Below are 17,885 nucleotides of genomic sequence, written 5' to 3' on the forward strand. Positions count from 1 at the left end.
CCATGGATTTGGGGATTCATGGAAGGTCCTGGAACCAAACCACAGTGGATACCAAGGCCCCTAATAATCCCGATCCTAATCCTAATAATATCCCATAGCATCCATGCATTTGGGGATCCAGGGGTCCCTCTGTGACTTGGCCTCAGGGAAACAAAAGCAGAGCTTGGGGCCACAAGGACTGGAACCCGCTTCCCATCCTGAGGTTCTTTTGGGAGCTGTAGTCCCCAAGGGCCATGCTTTGCAGTCTGTTTTCCAGGGCAGCAGGGAACCCTTCAGGATGCCCAGGACCAAAGCCTTTGGCTCCCCTGCCTCATTATTATTGTTATTGTTGTTGTAAATGTGGACCCAAAGATGCCAGCAGCCCTGAGTCTCCCAAACCCAGGAGCCAGGAATCCTGAGCCCCTTGGAGCCTGAGAATGGCTGCAACGCTCCCTTTCCGCCACCAGAGGGCGCTCCAGGACAGGGAAGAATCGTCATCATGATCATAAGCGTCAATATGACACCTTCAAAAATAGCGCTGTCATATCACCTCTTAACGGTGTCTTCCCCAGGCTAAACATACCCAGCTTTCTAAGTCTCTCATTACAAACATGATCGAAAAGATATATGCATAAGGCACTCTAGCTGAGCTGAGTTATTGATGCATTAACAGGATGTTGTATTAGATGATCCTTAGTGACACTTCCAATTCTACAACCAGTTTCATACTCCTTTCTGCCCATTCCCTCCAAACCTTTGTGTTACACTGTGATCAAACAAACTTTCCAAATTTGCTGTTTATGAGAGGGAAGGCCAACCTGTGGTCCCTCAGCTATTGCTACTCCCTCCTCTCAAGCCTCATTATGCTGTATGAAACTGAAGGGAGCCAGCATCTGCAAATATCCAGCAAGCTACAGGATTCTTATTGTAAGCCACCTTGGCTTCCATCTTGGTCAAAAGGCAGTATATAGGTAAAATATATGAGCTGCCTCTCTCTCTGGGCTCTTGCAGTGTTGCTGAATCACAGCTCCCATCATCCTTAAGCAGGATAGCTGAAGGTAAGGTTAATGGAAATTGCAATCCAATAACATTTGCAGAGCTGTGTGTAGCTACCCCCCTCCACATGAGGCAAAGACTCTTTGTTGGCCCAAGCCTCCTAATTTGAATGGTTCTTTCATTAGGAGGTTGAATGTATGTGAAGCATGGGATATGAATTCTTACAATTAGTAAAGAAATACAAGCTAAGACTTGCCTGGCTCAGATGTGTTAGTTCGTTGTGAAATATTATTTTATTTATAATAATTATTATTATTATTTGTGAAATAATAATAATGATAATTATTGTGAAATAGGATATTCAAGAGTCAAGGCAAGTGAGAGAAAGAAATGTATATATCTGAGACTTTCACCTAATGCCAGACAGTGGTAAGATCTACCTGAGCCTTCAAGTTGAAAAGGAAGAGCTAGACTTCCACTGTAGAAGGGTCACAATAAGGCTTTCCTTATTACAATCAACGTAAGCTTGTCCTTTAATTACTCTTTTATACAGTTTAATATAGGAAAAGTTAGACATGCAAAGCACCAAAGGAAACTGTAGGGTTCACACAAGATCAGTTACAAGTCTAAGCTTTGAGTGCAAAAGCACAGGAAAAAAACAGAGATAAGAACCCTTATGTCTAACTATTGTTGTCCTCATGCCCTAAATCATCAGCGGTATCACAGTTGCAAATGACAAAGCAACTGAACATATGGGATGGCTTTTCAATTTTCCTTTCATAAATCTTTTTGTGGTAGGATGTGTTCACTGTCCTGTTCAGCAGCTTCCAGAAAAGTTGGTGAAATGCAGTTGACAAGCAAGGGGCAAAGAGATAAATCCAGCTACGGGAACGGCTTGCTTCTTCGGAAAATCTTGTACAAAGCTGAAAAAGGCTTGTAAGTTTTGAAGACTTCAATGAAGGGTGGGGGGGGGGGGGATATTGCATTCAGGTGTGCCATCATTAAGATGGAGGCCAGCTTGAACCACCTTTATCTTTCAAGAAACTCCATCGATGTAAAAAAAAATTATGTCCTCCTGCATCTCTTCCGTTGGCATGCCTCAGTCTCTGAGTTGAATGAACTATCTGAATCACTTCCTGAGGAGGTAGAAAATGATGGCTGGAGCGAGCCATAGTTCATGCTCAGTACCCAGCCTAGTTTGTTATGTAGAATGTGCTTGAGTCCTGGAGGAAGAGGCAGAACTTCTAATGTGTTAACATAGTCAGGAAGTAGTTGACGGAGGCGGTAACAGCAGAGGTACTGCAGGGATGTATGGGTGGCACAGGAGCGGATGACCTTCATGCTGCTCTTGGCCGCTGTTGAGCACACCATGGGGTAGAATCTCTTGTTTTGTAGTTGTGTGGCAGCCACTCCTGTGTAGAGATATCAGGAAGGAGGCCAAGGTTAAACAACACATGCTCACAGAGAAGGAAAAAGATTAGACACCAAAACATTTAACCAATATTTCTAGCGTCTGCCCTGACACTCGTGGCATCCTATTATTCATGCTTAGGCCACGACATATGAAATACCTTCTCTTCCCATATGAGCCCACTGGGCATATGCAGCCTTCCACAGAGGCCTAGTTGTGTCCCAAGACTCTAGACAAGTGATTCTCAAAGTGGGTGGTACTGCCCCCACCCAGAGGCAGTGGAAAGCTCCAGGGGGGTGGTGAGGAAAAAGGGAGCAGCAGGGGGAGGCTGCGCTCAAAGTACTGACATGCAAGGAAGGCAAGGGGAAGCAGCAGCTCTTAAGACCATGGTGAGGATGAGGACTGCATGAAACTTCTCTTTTAAGGGTCCCTTAAAAACACCAAGTAGCCCTGCTGATTGTTTCATATGGTGGTATCTCCCATTCTTTGCTTATCTGTGCAAGTTCACTCCTCTTTTGCCAACAATGGTGCAGGGATGTAGCCGGGAGGGGGGGGGGGTTCCATGGGGTATGGACCCTCCTTCCTGGAGTACAATGAATGGCGAGTGCGCCCATCGCGTGCGCCCCTGCACCCAAGCCTTAAGTGCGCCCCCCTACCCAAAATCCTGGCTATGTCTCTGAGAGGTGGTTGGGAAACTCTTGTGAGACTTGGGCACAGGGCATTGCATCTGTGGCTCAGAGAAGTGGCATTTTGGGACAGACTGAATGAGCAAGGAGGTATAGCATGTGGTGGCACGGAAAAGCAGTGGCAAAAAGGAGCTTTCAAATTTGGGACCCTGCTTAAGCTTCATGAGCTTTGCTAGGACTTGGCTGGCAGGTTGGAGCTGTACTGTACTGTTGCTCACTTTCTTTGGTTTGGGAAGTCCAAGAAAAGAGGTAGCAGAAGAAACAATGTTAGTGTGGGGAAGGTATTTCTCTGGGAAAGGAGTGATGATGAGTATCCTGGTTTGATTCTTGGAAGGAGTACTTCACTTCAAAAGCAGTCCTGTAGTTAAAATCTCTGATTTCCCATCCATGCCAATCTCCCATCTCTGCCCCAGCAAAGAAGGATAGAGTCCCTTCTTGCTGGAGGAAAATGTGTAAAGCTGGATCCACCCTGGGGAAGAAAGATTAAGAGTCCTTTCTTGCTGGGGCAAAGTTTCACCTTGAGATCAGCAACTGAACAGCTGGTTGAGCATTAACCGAAAAGCCTTTCACCCATGCTGGCCTTGCGGCAAAGGCAAGTATGAGTGAGAGGCTTCTTGGTCACTGTTCAGCCAGCTGTTTAGTCATTGCTCCCTTTGCACCTGGTCACCTTGGGTGCAGTAATCAAACAGCTGGCCAGCTGGCCTTCTTTTTGCTCCACTTGAAGGCCTTCCTACAAAACAGTTTATACATTTTACAGCCATATAATGGCTCCTATAGAGTACATCCTTTGTAGAGCTGGGCATAGCTGAGGCAGACACTGCTGGCTAGCTGGTTACTGCCATAGCAAGGGTGATGGAGGCAGTGAGAGAGCAGGCCGCCTGTCCTTCCTGTCCTGGGATAGGCATTTAGAAAGCAGAGGAGGGGGATCAGAGCCTCCAACTCTCACCCCCCCCCCCATGGGGATCCCACCCCACAGTTTGAGATTAGAATTTTCAGCTATATCATGTTTAGCAAATTTAAAGAAAACTCTAATCTTACCTATACATTTTCTATTTTTAAAGAAGGTCAAAGTTCCATGCCATGTGTCCAGGTGCACTCCAATGATGGAGCCTTGGCCAAACCTTGTTGAGAAATTGATTCTGTCCCCCTTGTGATGGAGGAGCCCTAAAACACAAAAGGCAGACACAGTTACAACACATGCAATAGATTCATTTCACTCTTCTATGTATTCCTACTCTTATTTAAATTAATAAGAGTGGAAGGGACACCTCAGAGGTCATTTAATCAAACTCCACACCAAGTGTACGATCAATAAAGCATGACATAGTAAGAGCAGTATGGGTAGTCCAGTCCCTGCTTAAGTACCTCTGGGAAAAGACAACCCACCCCGTCCCAGTGCAGTCTACTCCATTTCCAAAATCTCCTAATTTCTTAATAATGTTTAGTCAAAATCTGCTTCCATGAACAATCCCACCCATTGGTTCTGATTCCTGAAGCAACAGAGAACATCTGTTTTCTTGTCTGCATGATAGCTTTTCAATTTTTAAAAATGATTTCTGGCTGTTATTTTCTCTTTTGCAGACCAAAGGTACCCATATTTTCACACCTCAGGAAAGAAAAATGTCTTGCTGCAAAAGAAGCACAAGAACAAAAATGCCCTGACTCTCTCCAAACAATTCTACCCGTAGTCCCTTGCTGCCCCTTATTGAAGACTCTTTCCCCCAAATTACTATGCCGTGTTACAGACTGCCTGAAAGCAGCAGTCTGCCAGCGCTGTCATTAGCACCGCTGAGGAGCCCCAGTGGCCAAACCGCAAGGCTCCCCGGCACCGCAAAAAAGAAGCGTCAAAATGGCGCTTCTTGTTGCGGTGTGCTGACGCTGCAAGGCACCAATGGTGCACTCGCAGCATCATTAGCGCCGCGCGACGTGCAGACGTTAAGCATCCGCGACGTCAAAATGGTGGTGCCCATCTGTATAGGGCGCCGCCATTTTGTACGTGCTCGGCACATACTAGGGTTAGGGGCGCCCTTTCTAACCCTAGTACACACGGAGCACGTACTTTATGCCCGTTTGTAATGGGCCTATGTCATGTAATTTAATTCTTTTAATCTCACCTCAAAACCCAGTTTTCAATGAAGTTTTTGGTTTCACTGCTTAAACCCATCCCGTACTACAACCAACAGTTAACTATAAATACTTCTCAGTTCAGCCTTACCTGCATCTCCCCTCTTTTGATAACTGAATCAAATTCTTCCTTGCACTTTCCTCAGAGCAGAGATGTGTCATTGTGTACTTTATAAATGCTGATTAACAGCAAATATATGGATATTGGCTTCACAAGACAATCATGCAGCCTTTCTATCTCTGAAATGTACTGGCAGGATGGAGGAAACATGGCTCTCATATACTTGAAACTTGGCAAAATGTCAATTTCCTCATTTTTTGCCAAATATTTATTTTTTAATGGCTAGTAATTCTGTGCAGGCAGCATCCCATTACACCGACTGTAGGGGGTGGTGCTCATCTCCGAAGAGCCAGCGTTGTTCAAAGGCAACTCCATGATCATGTGGCCAGCATGACTGCACAGAACACTGTTACCTTCCCACTGAAGTGGTACCTATTCATCTATCTGCATTTGTATGCTTTCAACCGCTCGGCTGGCAGAAGCTGCAGCTAGTGTCAGGAGTTCACCCCATCATGCAGCACTTGGACCTTGAATTGTCAACCTTCTGATCATCAAAACTGGCACCTTAACCATTAAGCCACCACATCTTTCTGGTACTGTACAATGTACTTAAGTACCATTAGTTAAGCACTTTTTGTGTGACAGTTTCACACACTATTCAAAATCAAGTCATGTCTGTGAAAGCTGAATCACATTTCAATCACCATCACAAACTGTTATTTCATAGCATTTTGCCAAGTGGCTCACGCATTCAGCTGTAGGCTACTGGAGAAAGAACCTTCATGAGGACTCACACATGATTATCTCTGATTATCAGCAAGCCTTCCTTTTTTACATTTACTCCAGCAATTTCTCTACAGCCATTACCTGTATAAGACAGACCCCAACTGTCTTCATCTTTGCCCAGCAGGCTGCAAAATGTGTGCCGATACTTGTCCAAATTTACATCTGATGTCCCAATTCCCACCATCTAGATAGATAACCAGTAGGAGGTGGGGGAGGAGAGTGGACCGAAAGGAAGGAAAAAAGGAGGAGATTATATGAACTCATGGAATAAGCTATATATTACCTAAACATTATCTAGTGTAAGTCTTTTGTTTACTCGAAAAAGACATTTGATTCTGTTCTAGCGACATAAAACACATTTCTTAACAATCCATACTCTGGGGAAAGTCACGTTACCCAACAAGCTTGTACACATTTTCATTCCTGGTTTTCACTGCTTTCTAAAGTAAGTTGCATTTCCGTTGGCTCAGGAAATTAAAATGCTGACATACAGTTAAAATAGCTAACATTTCTTTTTCCTAGAAGAGCACATAAAGCTCAATAAAGTCTGATAGCTTAATTTCAGGCTAGTCAATGTATCCAGAAAGCTCATACTACTTCTTCTTCTTATTATTATTATTATTATTATTATTATTAACCTTTATTTATGAAGCGCTGTAAATTTACACAGCGCTGTACATACAATCTTTTTAATTAGACGGTTCCCTGCCCTCGCGCTTACAATCTAAAAAGACATGACACAGAAGAAGGGAAAGGTGGAGGGAAAGGGGATGAGGTCCAGCAGTTCCTCTCTACCTCCAAGGCCTGGACCAAGGCAGATGGACTGGAGGGAGGGCTTGGCTTCATAATGGATGGTTAATCTTCTTCCAGGGAAAATACATACTCTCAAGTAGGATAATACATATACAGTACATAGCAATACAGGAAATGGTTTGATAAACAGGCACCAAAAGAACATCAAATAGTAAGCGACAATTATGCAATGCCTGGGAAGGATTCTCTGAACAGGATGGTTTTCAACTCCGGTTTGAAGCTGGTTAAAGAAGTGATGGCTCTTGCTTGTGGGGGAAGAAGGTTCCAGGAGTGAGGGGCAGCAAGTGAAAAGGGGCAAATCCGGGATGGGGCAGAGGAAATCCTGGGCTGAGACAGTAGACCTTGACTACCAGAACGGAGGGCCCGCGTGGGAAGGTGAGGAGAAAGAAGGTCTGATAAGTAAGGTCTGATAAGTAAGGTCTGATACAACATAATGACTTTTGTTACTGTGAAAATACCCCCTTGTCCGCATTCTTTATGGGTTTTATTCCATGTTTTGAGCCAGGGAATACTACATTCATGCTTACTGATATCATCAGGATATCACTTTTGAGGTGCTGTATCGAACTACTTGCAGTCCCCAACACCGAAGAAGAGCCATAACAGCTATTCTTAAAATTAAGCCCTCCTGGGATGATGGCGATGGCAGTGAGGAAGGGGGTGCATTTCTAATTTTTGCCCTGCCCCATCATCCTTCACCACTGACCATGCTAGGTAGGGCTGATGGGATTTAGAGTTACAGTTCATTAACATCAGGAAAGCTGTATGATCCCCATGCCTACTGTGTCTGACAGTGGCTCTACAGGGATTTCTCATCACTGATTCACATGATCCGTTCAGCCACATATGTCCAATATGGAACCTTAGACTTCCAAATTTGTGCTCTGTCACTGTGATATGATTCTGCCTCAGCAACAACCTGTATATGAACATCATTGGATACACCAGTCTCAGCCATCCAGCACTCACACAGAGGCAAAAATTGGGGAACACTCATACTATGGGAGGACTAGAAACAGCTTCACATGCATGTAACAATGTGGAGGTTACTGTGCGTATGCAGATCATGGCTTATTCTTAATGGTATACTCTTAATGCTGAGAATACACAACCATATTAAGAACATATATAAGAATATATATTACTATGATCAAACATCTGGAGAACCACAGGATTCCCACCTCTGGTATAGAGCCATTAAACTGTAGATCTATGAATGAAACCTACAGTATTGTTTGGTTAAACTGCCTGACACCTATTCATTTTGAATTAACATACCATGTCAGTGCCGTAGACTGGTGAAGTCATCTTGATTTCCCAAAAGTGCTGCCCCTCTGCAAGTTCCTTGTTCCCTCGGATGGCAGCAGTGCCACAGCTGTAGTCCATGTGGAAATTCACCTTGCGGTTATCACAGGTCAAGAGTGTTGCAGTTGATTTGTTCAGATCATCCCATACCCAATCAAAGTCTGGGGAAAAGATGTAGAAGATAAATGTACTGGGTCTACTATCATGTGCATGTCAACTAGTAATTTTTTTTCTTTTCATTCTGGATGTAGGGACAGACATTTTTCCAGAATGACAAGACTCTTTTGAGAAGAGAAATGGACTGAATATTCAGGGTTTGAACTCTTAACTTCTAGGGCCTTAATCAATCTCTACATTTTATTTCTCTGCTTCAGAGCTTCAGTTTTCACATATCCCACATGACTGTTTTGTGCTGCCATGTTGCTTCAATTCAACAATAAAAGAAGAAACTGCAGAATTTCCTTACATTCATCTTCTTCTCCACACTGACAATCCATGATCCGGTGGATGGCATGAGGGTTAGAGCAGAATGGAGATCCATTTTGGCTCTCACAGTTACAGTACGACTCTCCAGTCACAGGGATTGCTGTGGGTATGGAATGCAACAGAGAGGGAAATTCTGGCTCTGAATCAGAATCACTATGCTGCAGAAGGAAAGAAAAAGATAGTCAATCCCTCCCTTCAGGAAGGTTCCCAAGGATCCTCAAAGTAAGTATTTTGAAACATGCTTTTTACTTTAAGACATCAGCTGGTATTGTTCACTGTGACTAGTGTCAATCATGCCCTGTTTGAGACTTGTGGTTCAGTGGTCCCCAAGATTGCCCATGAAGAAGGGCTCCGGGGGGAAAAGCCTTTGCCTCCACCCCATCTGCTTGTTCTCACATTTCATCTCTCAGGAAGTGATGAAGGAAAGAACCAAGTAATAGTGACTTACACATGTAGCTACAAACTATGGCAAAACACAGATTTGACTATTTAGTTCTTAACGGTAAGAAGAGAAGACAAGACACTTAACATAGTAAGTAGGACTGGTCTTTATCTCTTCTGATACCTTAGTACTGTTATTTTTCCTTACAGACCTTTGCATTAATACACTGCTTAATTTATTTCATTTACAAGATGATTTCAGTGGTTCCCTCCTATGCACTTGGGTATAACATCTAAATTTTAAATTTGGGTTTAGCAACTGCTCCCCTGGTTCTTGGGCATAGACCTTTCCTTGTTTTACTGACCAAAAACCTTTCAACTGGAGCTATCTTGGAGTGAACCAACAACCTTATGCACAAAAAACATATGCTTTAACACCAAGCTAGAAGACTATCCAGTGCTCCCACTCACTAAACATTTGAAAACAACAGTGGTGGTTCCTTCTGCAGGAGCCCTACAAGACTATAAGGCACAGCATCTATTTCTTTTACTTAAGTGGAAAATAAGGTAGAGAACCACCCCAATTTTAGCAGTGTGAATAGTGGCAATGGCTGAGGGAGGATGGGACTACAAAACAAAAGTATAGGAGCACATGTTGGCTACAAGCCATGTATTATCCACCTGTGATCTAGTATAGAAACATATACAGTTGGCTTGCCCCTTATGCGGGGATCCGTTCCAGATCCCCCCCCCCCATGTAAGAGAAACTGAGCGTATGCTCAAATCCCATTAAGGATAATTGGGCGCGCTTCCGCACCGCAGTATGCTGTACATGCCATGGGGGTGTGCCCCACTGTTCCTATTGGGGCTTGCCTTCCATGTGAGCTCAAGCCTGCGGATGGGATGGGCCAATTGTACTCATTAAATTCACCACAGATTCTAGTTTAATTTATCTTGGTTAAATAAATGTCGCTAACTGCTGGATCAATTTGCACATCACTGCTAAGAGTTTTGGCCAGAAGTAAGACTAGGCAAAAATCTGAAGTGATCACATGCTAACAGTTTACCTAACAAGACTAGCAGTCTCAAGTATCCAAAAACAATGGGTCTTCAGACAGCAGTCTTGCAGATGAAACAGCCATCTATCCTACCTGTCCATCAGAATCGTAAGACCAACCATGGGGCCCAGAAGGCAATGCCTGCGAATCTCCGTCACGGCATACCCCACTTAGGACATAGTGCCAAGCTCTGTTGCTGCGCACACGTCGAGCCATAGAGCCTTTGAAGAGGTAATCTGGAAGACAAACCAAGATGTGTCATCTTAAAAGATTATCAGCCAACCTTTCCTTGCCTATCCTATTAACTGCACAACAGGAACAAGGATCCTTTCTTCAGAGAGCCCTTTATTATTTAGAACACCTAATGAGTACTAAGGATTCCACATCGCCGCCTAAATAAGGAGATAAAAGTAATACTGGAAGAGGTAATAAGATGGAAATCCACAGGGTGACCTTAGCCAAGTCATATTTTTTTAGCCTCAGACGGAAATTTCTTCTGAACAAATCTTGCCAAGAAAATCCCATAATAAGTTTGCCTTAGGGTCACCATGAGACTCAGCATGCTGTAGTGCTTTGAGTGTTTGATTCCCAGCTTGGCCAGGGAAACCCACAGGGTGGACCAGGACAAGTCATACTCTCCCAGCCTCATGGGAGGTCAATGGCAAACCTCCTCTGAACAAATCTTGCCAAGAAAACCCATGACAGATTCACCTTAGGGTTGCTATAAGTCAGAAACAACTTGAAGACACACAACAAAGGGTCACCATAAGTTGCAAACAACTTGAACTCATGCAAAAACATATACAAGGTAAGGGTCCTTTATGAAAGTTACTGTGTAAACATGAGCCAGCCACTGTCTTGCAGACTAACCTATTTTACAGTACTATTATAAGCGCCACCTTGAACTCTTGGGAAGAAAATTGGAAGACAGTTTTACTATGTAAGAAAAAAATGGACACGCATAAGGAATAACATTTGAGGAAAGATCAGTACAGTTGGCCCTCCTTATCCATAGATTTTTTTTTTATTCAACCATCCCCAACTTGAAAATATTCAGAAATATATACATTCCAATAAGCAAACCTTGATTTTGCCATCATATATAAAGAACACTGTTTCACTGTATCATTGTATATAATGAAACTTGATCATCCACCTATTTTGGTATCCACAAGGGTCCTGGAAACAAACTCCAGCAGATACAAAGGGCCCACTGTATACAGATTGATGAAAATGAGAGAAGCGAGAGAGAGAATCTGAGGGAGAAACTGACAATTAAAAAGAAGCGAGGTCAGAACAAAGAAGAAAGTCATTTACACAGAAAGAACAAGAGAATAGGGGGAAATATTTGGAAGAACAAAGATTCAAAGAAATACTGACAAGACTGGATGGAAGTTGATATAACCAACATATAACAGTCATAAAATGTAAGATATGTTGAAAGGGGGGAGAGTCATCGACAAGGAATTAATTAAGAAGTAACTATAGTTTGGTTCCCTTCTTGTGATGTAATGCTTGTTTGTTTTACTTTTAACTAAATTTTTGTTTGTTTTAAGTATATTGTTATGTGGAATTTATAATATATGTCTTATGGGCCCAAACAGACAGGCCAAAATAAAGCTACTTTGAATCACTTTGGAGGTATGCTGTTTAAATGATGCATGAATCTTAAAAGGCCAGAAGCCACACCAAAGCCATGCTCTTGTCCTAAGGACTGGAGTGCAGCTTTGGCACAGCTTCTGGCCTCTTAAGATGTGTGTGTCATTTAAATAGCATACCTCCAAAGAGACCCGGAGCAGCTTTATTTTGGCCTGTCTTTACGAGCCCATAGTTATTTAAACTGATCACTAAAATGAAAATCATAATAAAGTTGTAGGCTAGTCAAAGATAATTTCATCCCTGGATACATTCTGGAAGAAGTTTTGAATAAAATGTTGGCTGAAACATGTTGAACAGCTCTGCTTTTTTGTATCTTTCCACGTTATTTCTGCCTCTGGTACAAATTTTTGTGTTGAAGAAGTCATGCCCAGGAACACACCCACTTCATTAAATGAGGTATACCTGTATATATACACCTGTGTGTGTTTATCCATAATTGTCTCAGCTAGTTGTTTACATCAATCGTGTTAGATTGGTCAAACACAGGATATGATGCTGTAGTCATTCTTAAGGAATCATGTTTTGACAAACAGTAGTGCTCAGAGGAAGAGACAAACAAATGAATGCATTGCTCAGCTTGTTTGTTTCACCAAATATCTTGACTCTCCATCAGTCACAAATACAAGTAGCCAAGACAAAATGTGGTGAGTTGCCTCTGCCCACAGACATACATACATCTCTCACTGAAATAAAATATGCAGCCAGTCATAGTAGAAATTCAAAGACAAAGCCATTTTAGTCCAGCTCAACATAAAAAGAGATAAGCAAATCTTGCATCACCTTTGAGACTTACTTCATCAGATATGGTGCATCTGACAAAGTGGATCAAAGTCCAAAAAAGCTTATGCTAGAAATGTCTTTTCTCAGTCTCAAAGGTGCTGAAGGAAGCTGGAACTGTGTTCAGAGGAGGGCGAACAAAATGGTGAAGGGTCTGGAAATCATGTCCTATGAGGAGCAACTTAGGGAGCTGGACATGTTTAGCCTGGAGAAGTGACAACTTCAAGGTGATATGATAGCCCTGTTTAAGTATTTGAAAGGATGTCATATTGAGGATGGAGCAAGCTTGTTTTCTGCTGCTCCAGAGAACAGGACCTGGAACAATGGATGCAAGCTCCAGGAAAAAAGATTTCCCCTCAACATTAGGAGGAACTTCCTGACAGTGAGAGCTGTTTGACAGTGGAACATACTCAAAGTGTAGTGAAGTTTTGGGGTTTTAAACAGAGGCTGGATGGCCATCTGTTGGGGATGCTTTGATTGTGAGTTTCTGCATGGCAAGGGCTGGAATGGATGGCCCTTGTGGTCTCTTCCAGCTCTATGATTCGAAGGATTCCTGTATATCTGCCCCCATTATATCACCTCAGATCTTAGGTGTCCCGTCTTTGAACTGGAAAGGAGGGAAGAAAGAAACAGAAAAGGGCAAAGGCTGGCTGTCAACTCGCTCAGCTGCTCAGTCGACCCATCCCCAGAGTGGAGCAGCCATAGGGAGGCAAAGCTCTTGCTCCATCAAGTAACCATTTTAACATATTTTGATGTATTCAGTTGGCCTCTTCCTACACCAGACAGATTTCCAGAGACCTAGAAGGACGAGACCACAAATGCTGTCCAAGCTAATAGGCATTTAATATCCCGTTTCAATCCTGCTCATCGCTGGCATTACATAAGAAACACCAGGATTAACATAATGTGATTAAGGCTACTCAGCTCAATGATCACATAACCACTCCTGGCAACTCAGCTGGCTGGCAAATGAGTTGGCCTATGAGGAATGAGATGGCTAGAAACAAACTTTGTCATTTTATAAGAGCCAATAACTAAAGCCAATTTTGGCTAAGCATGAATGGAAAGCGGGCTGAACACAAGGACTGCCACAATAAAGACCCTGTGCCACAAGTGCAGGACCTTTGGCCCTCTAGTTGTTTTGAACTTCAGCCTCCACCAGTATAACCAGTGGTAATGACTTATGGGAGTTACCATTCAAACCATCTGGGAGGTAGGAGATTAATCGCCACTGCTATATGGCAGACACAATACTTTTCTTTGTGCAAAAAAAAATAAGGTTTGCTTTTCGCTTCAGACAAACAAATGTGTCCTTAAACAGATGAAGCATGAACTCTCCTGGGAAGCCAAGATGACCAAACTGAGGCTGTCATATTTTGGCAACATTATGAGAAGGCACAATTCACTGGAAGAGTCAATAATGCTAGCAAAGGTAGAAGATCTTAGACTGTGCAACCTAGGCAGGCTTTTTTGTTTCTATGTTGATATTTGCTATGTACAGTGCCGTGTAAACTTACGTCACTTTATAAACAAACTTAATAATAATAATAATAATAATAATAATAATATGATGATGATGATGATGATGATGATGGTGAGAAGGAGACCAAAAGCCAGGTGGACAGACTGCAGGACATGAGCAGGACTTAGAACAGGGGGTCTTGGCGATGTCCCATCCGCAGGGTCGCCATGAGTTGGGCTGACTCAAAGGCAGTTAACAAAGACAATTTTGATAACCTAATTCAAGTTGTCACTTGTCCCTTTCCTACAGATTCACTGAAAGGGCTGAAGAACTACAGGCCTTCCCTCTCTTACAACACTGGCCTATGAGATGCACACTGGCCCAGTAAAAACGGAAATGCAAAACAAGGTACACATACTTCTCAATGTCTACACACCAGAAGTTCCCAACCTTTCCGACTCACGGAGCTCTTTTTAGAATCAGCTTCTATGGCGGAGCCCCTAAGAGGCCTACCCTAGGTCTTACAGGTTAATGGTGTTTAGGAATAGTGTTAAGTACTGTTTCTTAATCTTTAATTTCATTCTAGCCTGAAGAAGAAGAGCTCTCCCTCCAATGCACCTGAAGGGAGGGAAAAGGCAGGCCAAATTCCATCAAGCCTAGACTGAAGAAGAGCCCTCCTTCCATGCCATTTGTCATCATCCAGCCTGGGAGGGAGGGGGAAGGTAGGCCTGGCCTACAGTAAGAAGATGAGCCCTCCTTCTCTGCCACCATCCAGCTGAGAGGGAGAGAAAGGCCAGACAGCTCCATCAGGCCTGGCCTAAAGGAAGAAGGACAGCCCTCCCTCCAGTCCATCTGCCTTGGTCCAGGCCTCAGAGGGAGAGAAGAACTGCTGGACCTGATCCCCTTCTCCTTTTGCGCCATGTCTTTTTAGATTGTAAGCCTGAGGGCAGGCCCTGAGAGCCTTTAATAATAATAATAATAATAATAATAATAATAATAAATATGTCCTGCCTCTTCCAAGGATCGAAGTGGGATTACATCATTAAAATAATACAATGCAACTGAACAGTCAATAAAATACTAATACTGAATTATGCATCCCTATTAGTTCCATAAAATCTCCAAACATCAATTCATGTACCATCATGCTTAGAGAGGGGGGTCTTAATCATCATCTCTATACCAAATCCAATGGTATAGATAAATCAATCAATAAATCCCATTTCCATTTCTTCCGTTTCCCTTGAGCAGGGGTTGGCAACCTATGACCCGTGGGCCGGATCCGGCCTGGCGAGGCCTTGGGACTGGCCCCAGCCCGGTCCTGCTGCCGATTGCCGCAGGGGCCTTTGGCCTCTTGCGCAAGGGGCCTTTGGCCTATCAGGAGGAGGCGGGCAAGAGGGAGCAAGTGGCAGGCAAGCGGTGGGCATGGGGGGCAATTGTCTATAGAAACCTCAGAAACATGCATTTATATTTAAAAAAATTAAAAATCAGCAAATTTTTTCGTGTGTCCTCCATTTTTTAATAAAAAGTGTGCTCCATTTGAAAATTTTGTTCTACATTTGTCCCGGTGTATTTATATATGTAATTTTTTAAATTGTTTAATTATTTATTTTTTGGCTTTGGCCCCCCAGTTGTCTGAGGGACAGCAGCCCGGCCCCCGGCTCAAAAAGGTTGCCTACCCCTGCCCTTGAGCGACTGTGGAGCCCTTGGGAAGGGCAGGCAGAGCCCCAAGGGCTCCTCAGGGCAAAGGCTGGGAGCCCCTGGTCTTCACTATCCATTCTTCTGGAAGTTTTGACCGAACTATATGTCAGGGATGATGGGAGTTGTTGCTCTTCACCTCAGGCTGTAACTCACCACCTTGTTAATGAAGCTGAGCTGACCAGCTTTGGTCAGTGGTTATTGCTTTCTCCCAAAGCAGCAGAGTTTTCTGAGAACAGGCTGAAGACCCTGACAATCTTCTGCAAGCCTTCTCACTCTTCTTCTTCAGATGTCTCCAAACACCATCAGGATTTGGTTCTTGTATCTTCACTCAAGACACCAACACAACTCAGTAGTCTTAGATAAAAGATCTACTTTATTCTACTATATACAGTTACTATCTCTATATGCCCAACAATCCACAATATCTCTACACTCTACCAATACTCCTCAACTACCCACAAGTTACATTAGCAAAACTGGCAATTATTATAGCAAATGTTTGTTGCCACCCACTAGACAATTACACCTAGTGGGTGTGTACATTCACAATGATTGGTTGACTTTTGTTCATCCCATACTCAAGTCCAACCCGTGAACATCATCTGATCACCTTGTACATGTAACAAGTCTCAGGTGTTACCAATGTACATTCCTTAATTTTGTCCTTGGCTCCCAAGACTTCTAAATTATATCATCCTTTACGCCTGTGTGATTTCTTAATTGTTCATGCTTAGTCATTCTGACTCTCACATACATATTTTATTTCTATAACTGCATGTCCCATGTTGCATTTCCTTGACACTATAAACTACAAAGCAGCAAAATAGAAACGACTATAAAAACCAGCCATCTAAAAGGCGCAGAATAAGACAGAGTTGGGGGAGACTTCAAGGGCCATGAGATCCAACCCCTCAAACAAATAAGTCACGAAGCCACTCAACAACAACCATCCCAGTTTCTTAATCTTTAACAGCCACATTGGGCAGGATAAACCAGTATTATTATTATCATCATCATTATTTGCAACCTGCTTTTTCGCCAAGCCACTCTCAGTCTAAAAGCCCAGAACAGCTGAAAACTGAGGGAAGTGAGAGTTCAAAAGGGATGAAGCCCCTGCAAGACTAAGGCAGGCCATTTGTTTAAAAAGAGAAGACAGCTGAAAGGGAGGGCAAGGGCTCTGGCAGCAGCTCTGAGACTCTCTGAAAGGGGCGAGCCTATGGTTCCTAGGCCTGAGCCTTCTTCCTCAGACGCCTGGAGCTGAGTGCAAAGTCCAGGGAAGGGCCTCCCTTCGTGGGGCTCTGTGTGTGAGAGAGGCAAAGGGCCTCCCTTCATGAAGCCACTCTGACTCAGGGGAGGCCCCACTGGGTCTGTCTGTAGAGACTCTCTCCCCCTTCCTTTAGCTAAGCTTTGGCCTGAGAGGAGCGGAGAGGGGCCGAAGGAAGGCTTCCTGCCTCTGTCTGGCAAGAAGGAAAAGGGCCACAGGGCTTTGCTGCCTCCTTGGAGGCAAAGGTCTGGGAGGCGGCGGCGGTGCTTTGGGCTCCCGGCATCCCCGAGAGAGGAGGACGAATGAGCCTTGCTTTCAGGCGGGGGATGCTGCTGGGGCCAGCCAAGAGTGCAGTGCAGCAGCTAACAAGGCCAAGGCGATGCCAGGCTGCAGCAATGGAAGCGGAGGAATAGTGCCCTCTGCTCTGCTGAGGCCTCTCCTGGAAGAATACTGCGCCCAGTTCTGGCACACAGCTCAAAAGGATGCGGGGAAGCTGGAGCCAGGAGGCCTCCAAAGGAGGGCGACTAAAGCCATGCGTCGCCGGAGGCCTTTAAGCAGAGGCCGGGGCGCTTCGACTGCCTGGGAGTCCCGGCGGGGCGGGGCGGGGCTGGACCAGGGCCCTTCTGGGGCTCCTTCCAACTCTATGATCCTTTGCCCCCAAATCGCTCAGGCGAAGACCCAGGCCCTCCATATTTACCCAGCCTCCTTCGCGGGAGCTCCCAGCAGGCACCGCGGCGGGGAAACGGGAAGCGAGGCCAAGGGTCCGCAGAGACATGGAAGTGGGGCCTGTCTCCGTCTGCCTTTCCCTCAGGAAGCGGCCGAGAGCCGACCCTCCTTCCGCCCCCGACACCTTTTCCGCCTCTCGCTCAGGACAGAGCAGACCCGCAAGCCCCGCCCCCCGCGCCCATTGGCCGCTCCGCTCCATGCCCCGCCTCC

At 44.4% G+C, this 17,885-nt stretch overlaps 1 protein-coding gene and 1 long non-coding RNA gene across 2 annotated transcripts; one reads left to right on the plus strand and one right to left on the minus strand.

The window, feature by feature from the left end:
- Positions 1-1,484: 1,484 nt before the first annotated feature.
- On the minus strand, positions 1,485-17,729 carry SPSB3 (splA/ryanodine receptor domain and SOCS box containing 3). The gene is made up of 7 exons (XM_089540454.1): positions 17,647-17,729; positions 10,180-10,322; positions 8,628-8,805; positions 8,135-8,322; positions 6,125-6,227; positions 4,111-4,236; positions 1,485-2,387 (listed from the first exon to the last, which is right to left on the minus strand). Exons 2-7 carry the CDS (start codon positions 10,300-10,302, stop codon positions 2,041-2,043), a joined length of 1,065 nt encoding a protein of 354 aa, XP_089396580.1. The 5' UTR covers positions 10,303-10,322; positions 17,647-17,729; the 3' UTR covers positions 1,485-2,040.
- LOC149306272 (uncharacterized) lies at positions 8,795-14,758 on the plus strand. Its single transcript, XR_016282492.1, has 3 exons — positions 8,795-8,869; positions 14,294-14,392; positions 14,571-14,758. It is a non-coding gene; the product is annotated as an uncharacterized LOC149306272 (long non-coding RNA).
- Positions 17,730-17,885: the final 156 nt, after the last annotated feature.

Source organism: Sceloporus occidentalis, unplaced genomic scaffold (assembly GCF_023333645.1).
Source record: "Sceloporus occidentalis isolate IW3139 unplaced genomic scaffold, rSceOcc1.0.p SCAF_10, whole genome shotgun sequence".
NCBI lineage: Eukaryota > Metazoa > Chordata > Lepidosauria > Squamata > Phrynosomatidae > Sceloporus > Sceloporus occidentalis.